At 36.9% G+C, this 19,368-nt stretch overlaps 1 protein-coding gene and 1 long non-coding RNA gene across 2 annotated transcripts; both read right to left on the bottom strand.

The window, feature by feature from the left end:
• Positions 1-4,866: 4,866 nt before the first annotated feature.
• LOC119776168 lies at positions 4,867-6,805 on the bottom strand. The gene is made up of 4 exons (XR_005279750.1): positions 5,998-6,805; positions 5,848-5,911; positions 5,258-5,394; positions 4,867-4,960 (listed from the first exon to the last, which is right to left on the bottom strand). It is a non-coding gene; the product is annotated as an uncharacterized LOC119776168 (long non-coding RNA).
• A 2,742-nt stretch (positions 6,806-9,547) lies between these two features.
• Positions 9,548-12,187, bottom strand: yipf6 (Yip1 domain family, member 6). Its single transcript, XM_038274146.1, has 2 exons — positions 11,636-12,187; positions 9,548-10,161 (listed from the first exon to the last, which is right to left on the bottom strand). The coding sequence occupies exons 1-2, from the start codon at positions 11,972-11,974 to the stop codon at positions 9,814-9,816; spliced, it is 687 nt and encodes a 228-aa protein (XP_038130074.1). The 5' UTR covers positions 11,975-12,187; the 3' UTR covers positions 9,548-9,813.
• Between the last annotated feature and the right edge of the window lie 7,181 nt (positions 12,188-19,368).

The raw sequence follows: 19,368 nt of genomic DNA, 5'->3' as shown, positions 1-19,368 counted from the left end.
ATTCTTTAGAGGGGTAAATGTTGTTCATTAATTTGAAGTGTGTTTCTTTCATGTTTGGGGGTATAGGTAGTGCTAGATACATTGTTCTTAGTTTAGTTATTGAGCTTTTATCAAATTTGGGATGTTATTTTTATTTTGTCTTTCAGGGTAAAGGTATTCATTGAAAAAGTTTCTAATAAAATGGTTAGTGCATTTTCTATCCATAATATTAATCCCTTGAATTGACAGAGCAGCTAATTGTGGGTGAATTGGATGATATTGTGAAGTATTTTTGGTTAAAAAGACAAATTCTTGGGTTAGTACTCTATGTAATTTATTAAAGTTTAAAGGCTTGAAATTATGTTTAATGCAAAACTGTTCATAACTATAAAAAACTCAGTTGCTATCCATTAAATATGCTATGGACCATATACAGTATCTCTCCCATAAAAGTCTTCAAAGAACAGAGATTTGATGCAGTGCAGAATATATCTGTTGTTCCAGAGAACAGTTGTGTGGGGTGAGAAGTTATGCACATATAACATTTTCCAGTACAAAAGGATTTGTTTGTAAGACTCTGACAGTGATATTGGCAATCGGCCTACATTAAAGTCCGCTCTCAGAAGAAATTCCAATCCTCCAATTATCTTGAACAAGGTCCTTGGAATACAAAACCAAAAGGAATTGCTGTGTTTGATCCAAGATTTTAACCAATTTATTTTTAGGGTCCCATTTAGACGGTCAAAATCAATAACTTTGAGACCTCCATCCTTTGCGTCTTTAACCATACTGCTTTTCTCCATATAATGTTGTCTAGTTCTGCAAATGAAATTTAGCTTGATTGGGTTAATATATTTAATTCATTACAGTTCTTAATATAGATAGCTAACATTTCTGTGGCTAAGATGAACAGGTATGGTGAGATGGGGCAGCCCTGAGGAAACCCCACATTAACCTTGAAGCTTGGGGTGGTGCCAATGGGCAGTAGGACACAACTGCTAATATCTCGATACAGTCCACTGATAAATTCTCTAAACTTGACTACAAATCCAAAGAGACGAAAGAATAAACGGATGCTCCATGGAGTCAAATGCTTTGTAGAAGTCTAAAAATAGAAGGAAACCATCATCTTCTATTTGGTTTCTATATTCAATGATGTCCATCACTAATCTAATATTATTAGGGATTGATCTCCGCTTTAGGAATCCTGACTGTGTATCGGCAATTAGATCTGAAATCACTGTTTGGAGACAAGACTTAAAGATGTAATTTAGAAGTTTGTGGTCTGAATTTCTTTGTGTAATGGGTCTTCTGTTATCTATGATTCTAAGATCTTTCCCAGGTTTTGGAATTGAGACGATAACTCCATGCCTCATTGTTGGAGGAAGCACACAGGTTTCAACTATTTCAGTAAAAACTTGTAGCAGCAGGTCTCTTTAATCTGTCCAAAAGTGTCTGTAAAAGTCTCCTGTGAGACCATCAGATCCGGGGGCTTTGTTAAGAGAAAGATGACCACTCATTGCATTAAGTTCTCTAATTGTTACTGGATTATCGCATATTTCAAGAATACAAAAAAAAAATCACAGTCCATGTGGGATAACTTAGAGCTATACAGCTGGCTTTAGAATTTAAAGATTTCTGTAGAGATCAATTTTCCATCATAGACTTCATTATCATCATTCATCAGTGATCTGATGCTATTTCGTTCCCGTCTCCGTTTCTCAAGACGACAGAAATGCACAGAATTTTTTTCTCCCTCCTCTATCCTCTTAGCTCTGGATCTGATGAAGGCCCCTCGGGCCTTACGGTTGTAAACTTCATCTAGTTTAGGTTGGAGGTTTAAAATCGTCTTCAGTTGGGTTTGGCCTGTTGCAGTAAATATTTAACTGATTAATGATGTCTACTTCTTGTTGTTCTCTATCTTTTTTTAAATAATTTTGTGGAATGAAATGGTAAATAGACGTATTTTATATTTTAAAAATTCCCACTTTTTGGTATGAATTTGTTAGTTATTCCATAAAAGTAAAAAAAAAAAACAATCCACTGGACTTGGTTTCCGAGGTTTGAATTCTATAACTGAATTGTAAGTTTTTGGAAGCTGGAATCTGAGTCCACCCCCTCTGTTTAAGGTTGGTTTTTCTCTCTTAACATAGATGGCTTCCTTCACGCCCCTCTCAAACCACCTATTTTCTTTATCCAAAATGTGAACATTCTGGTCCTCAAAAGAAGGTCCTTTGTCCACAAGGTGTAGATGTACATCTACACCTTGTGGACAAGGTGCACAAGGTGTAGACCCCTTGCATTAACAGATATTAAAAGAATATTGCTCTTTAAACTGAAGATAGGGCAAAAACAAATTAACAATCAACAACACTGTATTCCTGAGCTTAGAACAGTAATGGTTCCCTTTTAGGAAAATATAATAGTATCAAACCTTAAAAATACCTTTTCACTCAAACTCACTCATTTTTTGGATTCAACCCCCCTGGACAGTTGTGTCTATGGGGAGAGTCTTTGTCCATTAATGAAGGCATGGGGGCCCGGAACACTGTCTTTAGTCCTGCTTTCCTTGCTTGTTCCACTTTGGGCCACACAGCCCTCTGTGCCTCACTGTCTCACTTGGTTAAATCTTCTGCCAAGCTGATGTTCAGCTCCTTGCAGACAGGGTGAAGTTTGGTGATCCTCCAGAGCTCGTCCCTGAAGTGGCGTCCTGTGAACTGCAGGATTACTTGACGAGGGGGATTGGTGTTGTTTGGTCCCCGTCCAGAAAGAAATCCATCTTCTTCCTCCAGTGCAGCGCGATCTTTTCGATGATATCAGAGATGACTTGTCTCATGTTTTCGTCTTTTTCTTCCTGTAAGCCAATAACTGGCAGGTTCCATTTTCTTTTATAGCACTCCCTCTTTGAAGCTCTTTTTTCCATTTCTGCTGCTCTTCTTCCAATTTCTGCGTTCTCTTCTCTGAGTTGTTTCACCTCGATGCCCAGTTTTCGACACTGTTCTTTACATTGTTTGATTTCGGCAGAATTAAACTCCACCGCTTTGGCAATGTTGGTTATAGTCAATGTATTCTGTTTCAACTCCGCTCTGAAATCCTGCATCATGTTCTGAAGCGTGCCGATGGCAGTCAGGATAGAAGCGATAGAGTTTTCTTCAACACGGGCTTCAGCATCCACTATGTCGTCTGCTTTGGACTTTTTCTATGGCGCTGGTGGTTTGGCAGGAGATGTTAAGGTGTTTTTTTCTGGTTCCTCTACATTTAGTTTCCATCCTTTCTGTACCATACTAGTCGTGTGTTTCGTGCGCCTTCAACTTAGCGTTAGCTTTGATGCTAATGTTAGCCATGTTCTACAATTACGTTTTTCGGGAGGTTTTCAGAGTTACTTACACATTTCTGGGATATATTAATAAGATCTCTACAGTCTTACATCCAATAAGTCAGAGTTTAGTTGACATATACATTTATTCTATTGATTTGCAAGGCTTTGCTTCTCTGAGCTATTCACAGCACCTCTGCTCGATTAGCCATCTTGGCCACCTCTCCTGGTCCGGGCTGTCACTACCTGATCCGTTCCGGAAGCACGATCCGTTCTGCGCATGCGCTATCAGCTCATTTGTGCATCCAGATATACATACTGGTCGTCCTCGATTTTATTTTGTTTAAGATACCTAAATTACGTTTTCCCTCCCCCAAAATAGTAAACGTATTAGAATATGTGTTAAAGGTTAATAATGTACTTCCTAAAAAAAAAAAAAAATGCCTTAAAATCCTTTGCTTTATCACTCTGTGCCCGATCTGCACCAGAAATGGGATCCTACGCTACTTCCGGTGGCTAACTTTTTTGGCTTTGGATTTAAACATAAATCTAGTCTTTTTGAGTTTTATGTTTTTGTTTTGTTTTAACCTTATGTTATATAGTGCATAATCTAAAGAGAGAAACAACTAAAATGCAGATAAACATGGTTTAATCATATTTTGCCGGACTGCCCTGCTGAAAAATAAATGTGCTAAGTGTACTAAAATTTAGCATACTTTTGTGTACTTGAAGGCACACTAATCATTACTATACTTTAAGTGTGTTTATGATTAGTTAACTTGAAGGATGCTATTTTGGAACAACTAATTTTGTACTAAATATATTTTAATTGTAATTAAATTGTGGACAAGCTCAACTTGAAGTGTATTTAGTGTACTTTGATGTGCTAAAGTGGAACAACTTAAAGTATATTTTGTATACTTTAAGTATATGAGTTTATATGTACTAATATATGCTTAATTAGTCAAATTAAAGTGCACTATGGTTGTATTATAACTACATTAAAAATGATTTGTTAGTGTCTTAAAAATATATAAGCTTTATACTTTTAATATACTCTTACTGTGGTAATAATATGCTTAATTATACTGTTGGCTTATTCCAATTACTAAAAAAGCATACTTTGCAGTTAATAGTAAATATACTTTATCATTACATTGCTATACTACTTTCTACCTTGCACATTCTTGCAAATGTATTAACAGTATACTAAATGCTGAAAGACTTGTGGATATACTTCCGTGCAGATGAAAAAATATACTTTAATGTATTTGAAACATGTCCAAATTATAGTACATTACAAATAATATAACTTGTACTATCTCAGAATGTATAAACATTTACATATCGACGTTAACCATTTTCATTATAAAACTTACAACACATTTTCAAATATTGGTACTTTAGTACACTTTGTAGAAATATGTCAATTTCAGGCAGCAGACCTAAACATTACAAATAAACTTTAAAGAACGCAGAGGAATACTGAACAATGAAAAACAACATTCCTTATTATTGCACCCCTAAACCCTCCCACCATACAAAAACACGCCCACCACACATTATTTTCCTTTTTTTGGCTGAACTGCTCATTGTTACATTTTCGTCTGATGGCCGTGCGCACATCAGAGACACTTGTCTACGGAAACTCCAGAAGAACAGCGTCTGTTAACCAAACAGAGAGATACTGTAAATTCATAGTATTTTTGAGCAGTACATCAGAAAAGTCTGACAAATTGTATCAGTATGATATACCAGGGTCCATAAGTGCACCAGAAAAAAAAATTGTCCATTTCAGTTGAATTTAAATAAATCTGATGCATCAAGTGGTTTTATCAGATCTGATCAAAAAAATTAAACAAAGTAACAACAAAAATTGTCAGAGATCTCAGAAAAGAAAAAAATTATGAATCCGCAGAAAGAAAGGGAAGAAAAATCCTTAAGTTTCCTTGTTTTTCCTACCACCCTCCAGGGAACCGGATGGCATTCAAATTGGGAACATCCTGCATCAACATCTCTGGTGGAGTCTAGTCCAGTCCATACAATGAACTGCTCAGCTGTAACAGCAGATTCTGCAACTATGTAAAAAAAAAAACAGCCTGCACACAAATGTGCAGAGCAATTACTTCAATTGGAAAATAAATCATGTAATCACCATAATATAAATTGGTTTTTACCACATTTATACAGACAAAAATATAAAGTAAAATTATCAATTTACATGTGGTTCACTGTCTAAGAAATCATTATGGTCAGTAGTCAATACTTGTATCTGGAAAAAACAATCCAGGACACCTATGAAGGGTTAATTTTACGTTAACCCCTTGTGGGGGTTTTACAGCAACATCACACAAGATGTAGCTAGCTTGAAAGTGCATTTTCTTTTTTAGAAGAGCACATGGGGGGTGTGTTAGCCTCCTTCTCACTGTGCTAATGCATTCAATAAATCAAAAGAGCTAGTAAAATTACATATATTACAAAACATTATATCCTGACTGGTTTTACATCTCAAAAAATATATATATTTCATTCACAGGTTCATGTGAACTCACCAGGATATTCTTCAACACAATAATACAGCAAATCTTCCTGCTCAACCGATTACATCTCCTGTTTCTACAATACAAATATAATAATCAAAATCGCGTTTTATACAGATATCTTAAGATTTCAAAACCAAATGGGAATGTTTTGAAAGTTACCTCTCTCCATGCAGACCAAGGCCTTAAAAGAAAAGCACGCTAGCTCTGAGCAGGGAGGAGCCGTGACTAACTGCTGTGCAGGTGTGGTGCATTCAAAGTCTATGGGAATTCTGATATCAGTACTGAACCAAAAACTCCCCAAGACTAAAATTCTTGGGGAGCTACTACTTTACAGACATCAAGGCCAAACAACCTCCACATATCACTCCTATATGCATGAAGTGCTGTCAGCGACTTTTAAATATGTGCACTCACCAATTGGTCTTGTTTGCAGTAGCCCTGCTTTGATCCATTAAACAATACTAATGAAATGTTCTTTTTTGAACACTTGAGACAATTGTAATGTGTTAAGTTTATTTCTTTTGCATTTGGCCAGTATTAACTTTTCTGTTGCAATGTGGGTTATGCTATTTGTTAGATCATAATGTAGCACTGCACCAGCTTTAAACCACTTGCTTTTCAGCAGAACACACATTTTTGTGCACCTGTACTTTTGAAGTGAACATTTAGTGTTTTGTTCAATGTGGTTTTGTGTGTAAGATGTATTGTATCATATTTCTTTTTCAAAACTTATTAAACATTACATAACAACTGCAATAATTGCTATCTGTGTACTTTACACACAGCACAAAATTGCATAATAGGGTTTAAGTGCATTTTTGTAGTTATACTATTGAACACTTTCCAAAAGAATTACCTGAAGTACAAGCGTATATAACTTCACTTCATAATTAGATTCAAATGTAACTTAAAATGCACTCAAACTTAATATTACAGTGTCGATATTAAAATGTGTACTTTTAAAATATGCTTTCAATGTACGTTACAATGACAACTTTGAGCATACAATTTAAAATATAGCAAAAATATATGTAAAAACAAATTTAAAATAAGTACACTTTAGAAATTACACATAACTTTCACTTAAAGTATACTTTTTTAATAATATATTTCTATAAAGTGTAACATAGTGTAATTATGTTAAAGTGTGTTAAAAGTATTAGCATGAAAGCGTAATGTTAGTATACTTTTTATATATTTACAAAAAGTACAATTTGTCTAAGTACATTTTCAGTAAACTATAGGAAATATGAATATACTTGAAATACAATAAAGCACATTTTTTTTTTACCAGGGTGCTCTGAGCATGTCTGATGATGTCAGAGAAGCAGTTTAACGTTAAATATGTAAAAAGCATTAAAATTGTCTCACAAAATTCATAAAATATTTATTAAAGATGTGTATTAGCATTCTTTAGTGAGTTATGGATATAAATAAGTAGTTTTAGTACCATATTTATAGTATTTATGGACACCCGGATGTACATCTGTTCGCGCATGCGCAGAACGGATCGGGTGGTACAGGCCCCGCCTCTCAATTCTTCTTCTTGATTTCCGGTCTTGTGCCAAATTCTGTTCCCCTGTGAAAATCTGTTCCCCCTGAGTCGGGAGCTCGCATTGCAGCCAGAGAGGCGGATCTGCCGGACCCGACCATTTTCACGATTTCTCAGTTAAAACAACTCTTATAATCATGTCAAGGTTGCAACATTGACAGTAATCGGCATTCATTGTTTACAAAATTGTAATATAAATGAATGAATAAATGAGGTCCTCTTACACTTTTTTGTGTTATTTTAAATGGCAAGAGAATTGGTCAATTTCCAACTTTTGACACGAATAAAAGTCAGTCACCAAACACAGTTTTCCAACACGTAGTGTGTATTTATAATTTTTCATTGCAGAATTAAGAGGATGGAAACTGGCTGATAGCAGGGCACAAAAATCAATAAATTTCTTTATTGTCAACTAGAGTTTGCTTTGTAATCAAGATTTCAGTTTCAGTACAATTCATTCATCACATACATTGGGGTGGGGGGCGGGCAGGGCCGTTGGCACGGCTTTCAAGTGCCCCACCGTAAGGCGGTTCCCTATAGCGCTGCCTTTGTCACTGTGGAAAGACAAGAGCCACATTTCTTATTCATTAATAAAGGAGAATAAGAATAATCCTAGATATCTTTTTAATACAAACTCACCCGGAGCCATAGCTCCGTCGAACCGTCCATTCATCGTTTTAAAAATAAGATCAATAGCACTTTTCTAACTATGACTGGTTTATCTCTGGGAGGTGAGGCAGTATCTGAGGTAGCCATATAATCTGAACCGGGTTTAGACTGCTTTGATCCTGTTGAACTTTCAGAGTTAGTAAAACTATTGTCTTCATCTAAGCCTTCAACTTGGATGTTAGATCCAGTTTCAACCAGGTTATTTAAGGAGGTATTTCCTTTGATCTCTTCCTCCATTTTAGATGTGATTAATCTATCTCTGTTACAGGGATATGTACCAAAGGCTTTTAAGGTTGCTTTAATCAAACAGTTACTTAAGAAGCTTTGTCTTGACCCAGATAACTTGGGTAAATTATAGACCTATAGCCAATCTTTCTTTGTTATCTTAAATTCTTGAGAAAGTAGTTGCAAACAAGTGTGCGACCACTTACACCATGATTAACTTTTTGAAGAGTTTCAGTCTGGCTTTAGAGCTCATCATAGCACTGAAACAGCTCTGGTTTTAAGTCACTAATGATATTCTCATGGCCTCAGATAATGGACTTGTATCTGTACTTGTCCTGTTAGATCTCAGTACTGCATTTGATATAGTTGACCATAATATTCTTTTAGAAAGCCTTGAACATTTTGTTGGAATAAAAGTAACAGCGCTAGACTGGTTTAAATCGTATCTATGTGACCGATTTCAGTTTGTTCATGTTACTGACAACTCGTCCTCATGCTCAAGGGTTACCAGCGGAGTACCACAGGGATCCGTGCTAGGACCAATTCTCTTTCCTTTAAATATATACATGCTCCCAATCGGTAGAGTTATTAGACAGCATGGGATTCATTTTCACTGTTATGCTGATGATACCCAGCTATATATGTCTATACAACTAGATGAAGCTAACCCATTACATATATTACAGGCATGGCTTGAAAACATAAAACCATGGATGACTCTTAACTTTCTGCTCCTAAATGCAGACAAAACAGAAGTTATAGTCTTTGGACCAGAGTCTTTGAAAAAAGAAGCTGATTAGTCAGTCACTTCATTTGGATGGGATATAATTGATCTCAGATAATAAAGTAAAAAATTGATCAGGACCAGTCATTTAAATCCCATATCAAAGAGGTTTCTAGAATTTAATTATTTCATCTGAAGAATATTGCAAAAATTAGAAATATTCTGTCCAGGGGTGATGCTGAGAAACTAGTCTGTGCATTTGTTACTTCAAGGCTGGACTATTGTAATTCTTTGCTATCAGGAAGTCCACAAACTAGTTAAAAGCCTTCAGCTGATCCAAAATGCTGCAGCGGGGCTCGTTGGAATCACCACGTCCATCGCCTCCGGTCTGAATGCACCATTAGAATAAGAGATTACACATACAAAAGAAATGAATGGTTGCAGCTAAACTTGTTTTTCCTATTTGCAGTTTTTTGCCAGTACAGATGATAAATAAGGTGTTGCAACACAATAACTGAGCAAAAAAAAACAACCTACAATTTCATCCTATTTCTCAATTGATTTTAATGATAAAGTTGGATGTATCTTTACAGAAGCAAACAGTTATAAACCATTTATAACGTTAAATGAAGTTCTTGGGGGAAAAAACAAAAACATCCCTCTTGTTACAAAAAAAGGAAAAAAGGAAATATTTTGCCCCGACTATGTGCAGAAGAAAAAAAGAAGCCATCACACTATTTCCCCATATTTAAACAAAGAAATTCGATTTTCTTTCGTTTCCTCACTTCATATAAAGTGTCATTTGTCAGTTTCCTGGTGAAAACGTCAAGATCATCCACCCAATGACAAAGTAGAAGAGAAACACTGGATATATCACGAGTGCCTTGCGGTTAGACAGTTGACTGTCTGCAAGGAAGGCTGTGGAAGCAAACGTGGACCATCCAAAAGATGCTGTCACTACTGCCAGTCGCACGGAAAAGCTCACGATCCCTGTACCTCCGAGCAGGATGATCCGACACACAACCAGGGCCAATGTCAGGGGCATGATGCAGTATCCCAACACACAGAGGCTCTGGAAGAAAGAGATGGTGCCACCCAGGAGCTTGGAGTTAAGAGTGATGACGATGGAGCCAAACCAAATGATAACAAAGACCTGAAACAAGATATATAAAAGACAGTTATATTATTGTCAAACTTACGAATGAGACAAACTGCACTTGTAGCTTCAATCCAGCAAGTGGCAGTACTGAGAACATACAAGTGGTTCTACCTTTATCTTTTAAAAAAAAATCTGCATTTCAACAGATTTCCTTTTTAACTGTGTGATACATTTAAAATAAAAAACAAAAATAATTCACAGTTATTTTCTTTTATTACAATAAACTGGGAAATCTCAGATATCTACAACACCATGAGGAAACATTTTCAGTCAAACTGTTATTTATGTAGTCTATGTTCACACGAGCATAGATTATTATTAAGAAAAGCTCAAAGACTGAAAGTCAACAGACAGCATACAACTTGTGATCTCACGTAGACCTGTCAGTATAAAATCATTTAAAAAAGTGTATTTACACATGTATATAAATGGTTATTCTACTAAATTAGGTTTACATGATAAGATAGTCTAAGGAGAATGTATATTTTTGGCCTCAACAAGGAAAAGTGCAGGCCCTTCGACAGATCATTATAAAAAGATCTTTAAATCACTTTTTAACATTTGTTAACTCACCCTTATTGGTTACTGCTGCCACTGACTGAATAAAACACTGCAGCTTTACAGCTTTGGTGGTTTGTGTACATTTCATTTGTGCCAACAATAGGGGTGGCTATGTAGATTTCTATATGACAGTGTTAATCTATACTGGGTTTCTAAAGGGCGCATAACCCTGGGAAAGTAATGTGTATGGAAATGTTACCTGGTCTTTCAAAAGACCCAGGCTTTCAAATGAAAATGGTAAAGGGGCTGATAACCTGTACATTCTGAGCTTTTTAGTGGTGGGGTTGTGTAGAGCTTTGTTTCTTTACTGTAGTACTTTACTCCACCAGCGTTGGAGTAAGCAATGAAGGTGAATGTACAAATGTTGTTTCTCATACCTTACGCCTGCCACAAAATAAGTTTTAAGATATTTTTAAATGAGAAAGTACACCTCAAAATTGCATCTGTCATCAGTCTGTCAAGAAATAGCCTAATTTTAAATTGTGTTGAAGCATTTAGAGCCCCAGGTTGATGCCAGTGAGGACTGCCAACTTATCTAGGATATGGAGTGTGATCTCTGCCAAACCATATCCTTAACATCAGCCAGTCAGTCGGTTATTAGGTCCAGGTCACACCGGTTAATTAAAAAGTCCTTCAAATATGTAGTGAACGAAAATGAATATAAACTGTTAAATGGTAGCCTATATGGTAAAAACTGCAGCTGTCAAAATATCAAATGTAAATTTTCACCAGAAGGTTTATTTCTAAACTGTTTTGCCACAGTTTAAAGCCAAATATTCAGAGTAATGATCTGATTGAGCACTTTAACTTAGAAGAGTTTAACCTTTTATACATATACACACACACACACACACATTATATATACATATATATATATATATATATATATATATAACTGCCTGTTTACCTCTGCGAACTGCGGTCCCCCCTGGTCGTCGCTGTCTGCTGCGCCGCCTTGGAGCAGCAGAGCCAGCGTTACGCAGAGCAGCAGAGGACCCCACAGGTCCCAGTCTCGCAAAAGAGCTGAACTCCGCTTAGGATACATCACATGAATGAACTTTTTCCCCACTGCGCGGAGATCACGTAGAACAGTTTCCTTCACCGGCTCGTCTAGAGTAGAAAACTCATCGTCTCTGGTGGAAGGGCCGGTGGGGACAGTGATGTCCCCTTCCACAGGTATCTCTTCCGATATAGAAACGTTTGATAATCCAGCGAACGGCCTACTTGTCTCCTCATCTGACGCCATCTACTTTGCAGTTGAGCTTACCACCAGCACCACTAAATGTTATTTACGTTCATTAAACTTACACCAACCACAGCTGTGAATAAACGAGCAGCCGCTCAAACAATAATAATAATTTCAGGCGGTGATCCGACACGGATTTTGCACCACGTCAGCCGAGGATTGTTTACTTCCACACTACCGTCAGATGAAAGACCATTTACTTCCGCACTACGTAGGTGATGATGCGTTCGAGTGACCCTGCTGCTGTTAGTACGGTGGCCCTGAGGTGCAAACTACTACAACATCAAAGAAGCAAAATTACAAATGCGCTACAACATTAACGAAAGCGCTACAACATTAAATAAATCACTAAAACATTAAAAAGAAAGCACTAAAACATTAAATAAATCATTTTAACATTAACGAAAGCACTACAGCGTTAAATAAATCACTAAAACATCAACGAAAGCACTATAACATTAAGGAAAGCAGTACAACCGTAACGCTACAACATTAAAGAAAGCACTACAACATTAACTAAGCACTACAACATAAACAGCCCTTTACTCAGAGGAGCTCCAGTTCTTTAAATACAGGTTCATAATATGATTTTATTTTGTATTTATTTCGGTTCCTTACTAACTTTCAGGCAACATATTAGTGTTGTTGCTTTTTTAGATGGAAAGAATAAATGAATAAGAATTAAATGCTCCAATCAAAATGTTTGGTGTGGGGGATTGCCTTCGAGTGAGTCGGTGCAATCAACTGGTTTTCCTTAGATATAAATCTTTGAATGAATTTGACTGTATGATCTGGCTGAATTGTCTTTGCAAAGTGCCTTGAGATGACATGTGTTGTGAATTGGATCTATATAGATTAACTGAATTGAACTGAATTAACCAGCAGGTCAGACAAAAGGAACCCAGATCCAGATTGCTAACCACAGTGCTGAGGACTCCATGGTTGTGGATGGAGGGCTGGCAGTGAGTTCAAGAGAGCTCATGGTGGACCCTGTTTCTTCTGAAGGTGGCAACAATGAGAGCACCCTTAAAACACCAGCAGACCCTAGGATACCACCAAACTCCAACATCCAAGATCCACTGCAGAGGGCAGAGTTGAGAGAACCGGGGCAGAGACAGCCAGTCAAATGGCAAGAAGCAAATGAAATAGCAGACTAGCAGCAGCTGGATAAGGACCGCAGTATCCTGCTACATCACTCTTTGCATGGTCAGGTGGAAACCAAGCTAAACAACATTGGTGTAATACTCTATGATGAGTGCAGGGGCAGTGGCGGGAAGCAGAGCATTGGGCTAAAGCAAAAGGGGAGAAGAGAGGGAGATTAGCTACTGGTGAAAAGGTGATGTCAGTACAGAAGCAGGGTAGAAAGTCTAATGCAGAGGAGAGGGAGGGCCTGCTGTCTTAGTGGGAGGTGGTGAGAAATAGCCTTAGAAGCCTGTCACAGTCTTCATTACAAAGGAAGCAGACCACTCTACCATCAGCCAGTTTAGGAGCATTGCGGTCCTGAATGTTGAATGAAAATCTTCTCCATCCTGTCCAACAGGCTGACCAGCTACCTCATGAACAACAGGTTTATTGACACCAGCTGCCAGAAGGCTGGGGTGCCTCTAAGGAACACTCAGTAGTCATATGGGAGCAGATCCAGAGAGTGAAGAGACCTGCATGCCGTGTGGTTGGACCTTGCCATTGCATAAAGAACTTTCCCACACTAGTTCATCGACTATGCTCTGGACCTCTTTTACATCCCTGTCTGCATTCGCACCCTGGTGGCCAGGTACTTTGCAAACATCCAGATGTGCTGCACCAACCAGGACTTCACAACAGGCTGGCAACAGCAAGAGGTTGGTATTGCCATGGGATGCTTCATCTCCCCCATCCTGTTCATCACAGCCTTTGAGATCATCCTCATAGAGGCAAGGAGGAAAATGGCCCCACACCTGTTGGAGTCCTATGTATGCCCCTAAAGGACTATATAAACACTTCCCTCTGGTCTCAACATCGACCGTGTCATAGAAATGTCCAAAAGCTCAGAGGCCTGGGAAATCCCCACAGTATTACTATTAGTCATTTATGATTTTGGGTTAATTCAAAGTCATTAAATTTTTAGTATTTTTTTTTTTTTTTTCTGGCAATGAGTCTGGCTTCCTGTTTCCTGTGTAACTTCATATCAGTTGGTGGCGGTAATGCATTACAATTGGTTTGCCAGCCTCCATAAAATACAACAAGAAGATCCACATTCCTTACCAGTTGGTGGCGGTAATGCACACATTGTTTGCCAAACGCCATGAAACTCTACAAGAAGAAGAAGTAGGAACATAGGAATTTATTAAAAAGGGAAAGACTCCAGATTGGGTTATAGTTAAAAATAATTTTGGAAGATTTAAAGATGGCAGAACAGGACCAGCTGTGAAAATCCCACACCATAAAGTCTTAATTAAATCATCTAGCAGTTTTTACAGTTGAATTAATTAGCATTATGATAGCTTAAGAATGGCTGCTTGATGATAATTTTAGGGAAGAAAATAGTTATATAATTGCATCAGATAGTCAAGCTGCGTTATTAAGTATCAAATCTGGCAAGTCTTGTAGATTAGATTTATTATTAGATATATATCACCTATTAGTTCAGCTTCATAAATAGAAATGTTTTGTTCGATTTGTCTGGATTCCTGCTCATGTAGGGATTGAAGGAAATTAAGAAGTAGATATATTAGCTAAACAGGCCTTAAAATCAGATATTTTTAACTTAAGGATTCCTTTACACTGGTAGAGATCTATATAAAATTTAAAAGACTGTGTGGGGTTTGTTGTATGAATGGAGGGTGGAAAGAAGAGGAAGTCATATCTCGACTTAGAATTGGTCACACTGGACTTAATAGTTCTCTTTTCAGAATAGGGAAACATGAAACAGTGACTTGTAATCACTGTAATGAGATGGACACAGTGGAACATTTATTATTAGAATGTAATAACTAGTCACAGGAGGTTAATACTAAATAGAGAGAAATTAGGATTTTCTATGATTAATCTTTTAGGAAGAAAATCAAATTCAATCATGTGCATATACACACATACTAATGATTCTGTTCTGACTCTTGAAGGAGGTGGTCGCATTTTCCTGCTGCTCCTGCACCTTCTTGCCTGTCCCTGCTTTGCTGTGTCTTGAGCTCTCTTCATATCGCCCGAAGTCAAAAAATGGATCTTGTCAGCTAGTTTCTCAATGCAATTGATCAAATTTATTCAACTGGAAGACAGGGAAAAGGGGACCTGTTCTGTCCTGCCTCCTGGAGGACCTGGAGGATGGTGTGTTTCACAACGCTGTCAATGGAGGATATTGTAGATGTGTGGATTTTTGGTTTTATGATACTCGTATTTGTTCTGTTTAAATTTGGAAGATACCTGGTGTATCTATAATTACAGAGGATGTCTGTGGCATTCAGGACAGAGCGCAGCCTTGCCGAACACCTCTACACACCCAGAAAGGAGCACACAGGTCAACGTTAATCTTCAGAACGCTCTCTATGGCGCTGTACATCCCCTTGATCTTGCCAATCAGACTGAACCCGAACCTCTCCATCATTCTCCAGAGGAAGCTGTGATCGACGCAGTCAACGCCTTTTCTTGATCTAATGCGAGCAAGCCTGTTCGAAAACCCAATGAACCGGAGACCTCCAAAACATCTCAAATTAGGTAGATATTATCTACCATTGACCTGCCGGGGATGCAGTAGGTGTGGTCCCGGTGGATGACCTGCTCCATAGCCTCCCTTAGCCAAGTTGCTAAGGCTTTGGAGAGAACCGTGTAGTCGGTGCAGAGGAGAGACACAGGGTGCCAGTTCTTGATGTACTGCAGGTTTACCTTCTTCGGGAGAAGGGTGACATCTGCCCTGCGGCACGACAGCAAGAGTGAACCAGTGGCCAGACTCTTGTTGTTTACATCCAGCAGGTCTTGAGCTAGGAAAAGTCCCAATAAGCTTTGTAGAATTCGACAGTGAGCCTGTCGATTCCAGGGGTCTTCTGGCCCTGCATGCTCAAGACGGCTGTGTGGAGCTCTTTTAGTTCTAGCGGGTGCGCCAGCTGTAGGTTGGTCTCACCCGACACATGAGGCAGCCCACTGCAGAACTCCCCTAGCATATCCTCGTTGTCCTTGACCTCACTCTCAAACAGAGAGGAGTAAAACTCTACAGCCCTCCTCCTGATCTGGCTTGGTTCACTTAGCTGCTGCCCCGGTCAGATAGTAGAGAGTGAATCACCTTCCTCTGCCCATGTTTCTTCTCCAAGCCAAAAAATATTTTTTATAGGAGTTTTCCAAAACAGAAGGAATAAACCAAAGGCCAGACTTTTAAATGTTTTAAACAGTGAGGAAAGATGGCCATTTACCTGTCCCATAGAGACGGACTGCAGAAGCAACCTCACCTTGATGCCGTGGCTCTGTGGAAGTGCAACGTTAAAGCCAGAATAAGGCTGTAGTTCCACTTCCACAGAGCCATACAGAACATCGAGGATTTTATTCAGTTGTGGGGTTTTAACAACATTTTATGTACTGTATCAGATGAAGGATAACTACATTTTAACAAGCTCCTCATTTAATGATTTTAACTGACACTTGTTTTTACCTTAATAGTGATTTTTAACTGACACTTTTATGTCAATTGTTTAAATGTTTGCATTGTGTGTTGTTAAAAAAAAATAAAAGATAAGTCTTTGTCTTCCTCTTCTTTTTTATGGTGGTTGGCAAGCAACTTACTGATGTACATTACTGCCATCTCCTGGAATGGGGTGTGGATTGGGACGCTATAGATAAATTCTCCCACAAAAAAAAAAAAATAAAAAAAAAATTTAAACCTTAGTTTCAAATCTCTGACCATATTTAATACTTAATAATTTCCCTCCACTGAATGCAGATAATAGAATAAAAAAAACACTCATCAATCAACAGTTTTTAGTGGTATTATAGAATCAGAGTGACATTTGTTAAGTCATTTTGTGAATAAATGCAAATATAACAGATACATATATACAGATATTCAGATACATATTAAAAACGTAACTGTAAAATAAACATTGTTATGGAAAAATATTAAAGTATCATCAGAATAAAACCGCAAGCTATTAAATATTTAGCATTTTAAAGAAAAAATAGTGAAACAAGTGCATTGTGGAGGGACTCCTTTACAGCTCTGGTAAATGATGCAATGTTCCCGTATCATGTATAATATTCCCGCATTTCCAAAAGGGATCTGTGGCAATCATCATCTGGGCCTATTATGGACTTATGCATCACCAGTTGAGTCCAGATACAATAGGGCCATCATGCCCATCATCCCCTCTTCTGTCTTCACATAGCTCCTAATGTCACATTTACAATTGCGTGGTGATAAAAGTTTTTTTTTTTTTATGTATTCTACTTCAACTTTTTTAAGAATTTTACATCTTCTGGGATTAGACTATGAATCTATTTATCAGTCTCTAATTTTACCCAGATAAATCTCTTATTAGATTACAGAACATGTCTCTGCTTAAATATGAACACTTTTTCTGCTCTGGTGTTTGTAGAATCACCTTGGTGCTTGAAGAATTGTCTTATGGGTTCTGATTAATTTGCAGATATTTGCAGACTTTTGTGGTATGCAGAATGTAATTTGGGTGATTTTATACCGGTCCTTGCAGACTTTCTAAAAAATGTCCCCTTTATTTCAACCACTTATTAAGGTGGTTGACCGTTGTTGTCCATCATTTCTTCCTATCCAACTGTCATCTTGGCTTTTAACATGGAGGAAAAGGAAGACGTGTTGTTTTACCACTAGACTAAAGGCTTTTTCAAGGATCAGGCAGTGACTGCATGTATACTTCAGAATGATGTCATCAGTGTATGGTAGCATGTTTTAATAGTATTTAAACAACACCATGTTCAGAGAAACAACATGCTAAACAATAAGTGAAATCTTAATATATATGCACAAATCAGTTCACTGGCTGAAGACCAACTCTGCCATATTTAAAAATATAATTAGCTAATAAATTTAGGTAGAAATTAAATTATACAGTGAGACATAAATGTATGAATCTCTTTTAATTAGCTTCTTTATTTATTCGCCTTTGTAATAATTACTTTATTTATTTACTGTCCCTTATAATCTTCAACTTTATTTATTTATTACTTATTTTTTAAATTATTTATTTATGTGCATGATATAATATTTTTGTCTGTTTTTATTCTTCCTTTGTATTTTTTACCCTATATATTTCTTCGATGCCATTTCTGTATGCATTTCTGCCTCATTAAGTAAATAAGAAGGGGTGTGTCTTAGAGAGAGTTGGTCCTGGAATTAATGGTATGAGTTCGTTGGAATTAATTGTATGCTTATTTATTTATTGAGCATTTATTTATTACTGTTTTTTTTTTAAATATGGCAGAGTTGGTCCTCCATATAGCTGAGACAAAATGACCCACAAAAATACAACAACACGTTATACATAAAGCCATCTAAATCAGCATCAAAAGTAAAACAAACAATTAAAAGCAGCAACGTGTTTTTAATTTTAATAATTTGATATTTATCCTTAGCTGAATGATAGATATGTTGTAAGAATCTGCACAAATATAGAAGCACTAAGCCACTTTCCCTGTGCTTTTGCCCTTAATTGAGTAGGCATTCTCAAAATTTGTTAAATGGCCCGTTTCACCAAAGGTTAAACCTTTGCATAAAATATTTAAATTTGATTTAACATGCTCTTTTTTTTCCTGTCCCTTTTCTTTTAAACTATGGAGATACATCAAAAATTGGTTGTCCCTTAAAATTGAAGACAGCCAAAAAATAGCAATCACCCATGTGTTGTATTATGTTGATGACCTTGATACTAAAATTTCAGATATGGTTAATATTGCTTTTTTTTGCCTGTCAAATATCATATACATAGCTGAAAACTGAGAGGTTCTACTCCTTGTTTTTATTTTTTTCTTAATCAATTTAAATTGTATTACTCCTCATTGAAAAACTTGAAACCTGTTTCTGCCAAAAAAGTAACTGCCAGTATTTCTACTTTTCTTTTGTTTTAAATCTTGCTCTATTTTTTATTCATTGGCCTTATTGTTTATGCATCTGTCGTTGTTTTTTAGCCCCATGTTTCTGTCTATTTTTTTTTTCTACCGACGTTTAAATGTCTGCACCTCAGCGAGACTTTGTACACTATTGGTTTGTTATATATATATATCATTTTATATATATATATATATATATATATATATATATATATATATATATATATATATATATATATATGCAGAGATGGGAAGTAACGAAGTACTAATACTTCGTTACTGTACTCAAGTAGATTTTTCTGATATTTTTACTTTACTTTACTACTTATTTTTATGGCGACTTTTTACTTCTACTC

The sequence above is a fragment of the Cyprinodon tularosa genome, unplaced genomic scaffold, assembly GCF_016077235.1.
Source record: "Cyprinodon tularosa strain WSP-4 unplaced genomic scaffold, ASM1607723v1 ctg120, whole genome shotgun sequence".
Lineage (NCBI taxonomy): Eukaryota > Metazoa > Chordata > Actinopteri > Cyprinodontiformes > Cyprinodontidae > Cyprinodon > Cyprinodon tularosa.
Note: the sequence above shows the minus strand (reverse complement) of the source record. Positions and strands in the feature narration are given on the sequence as shown.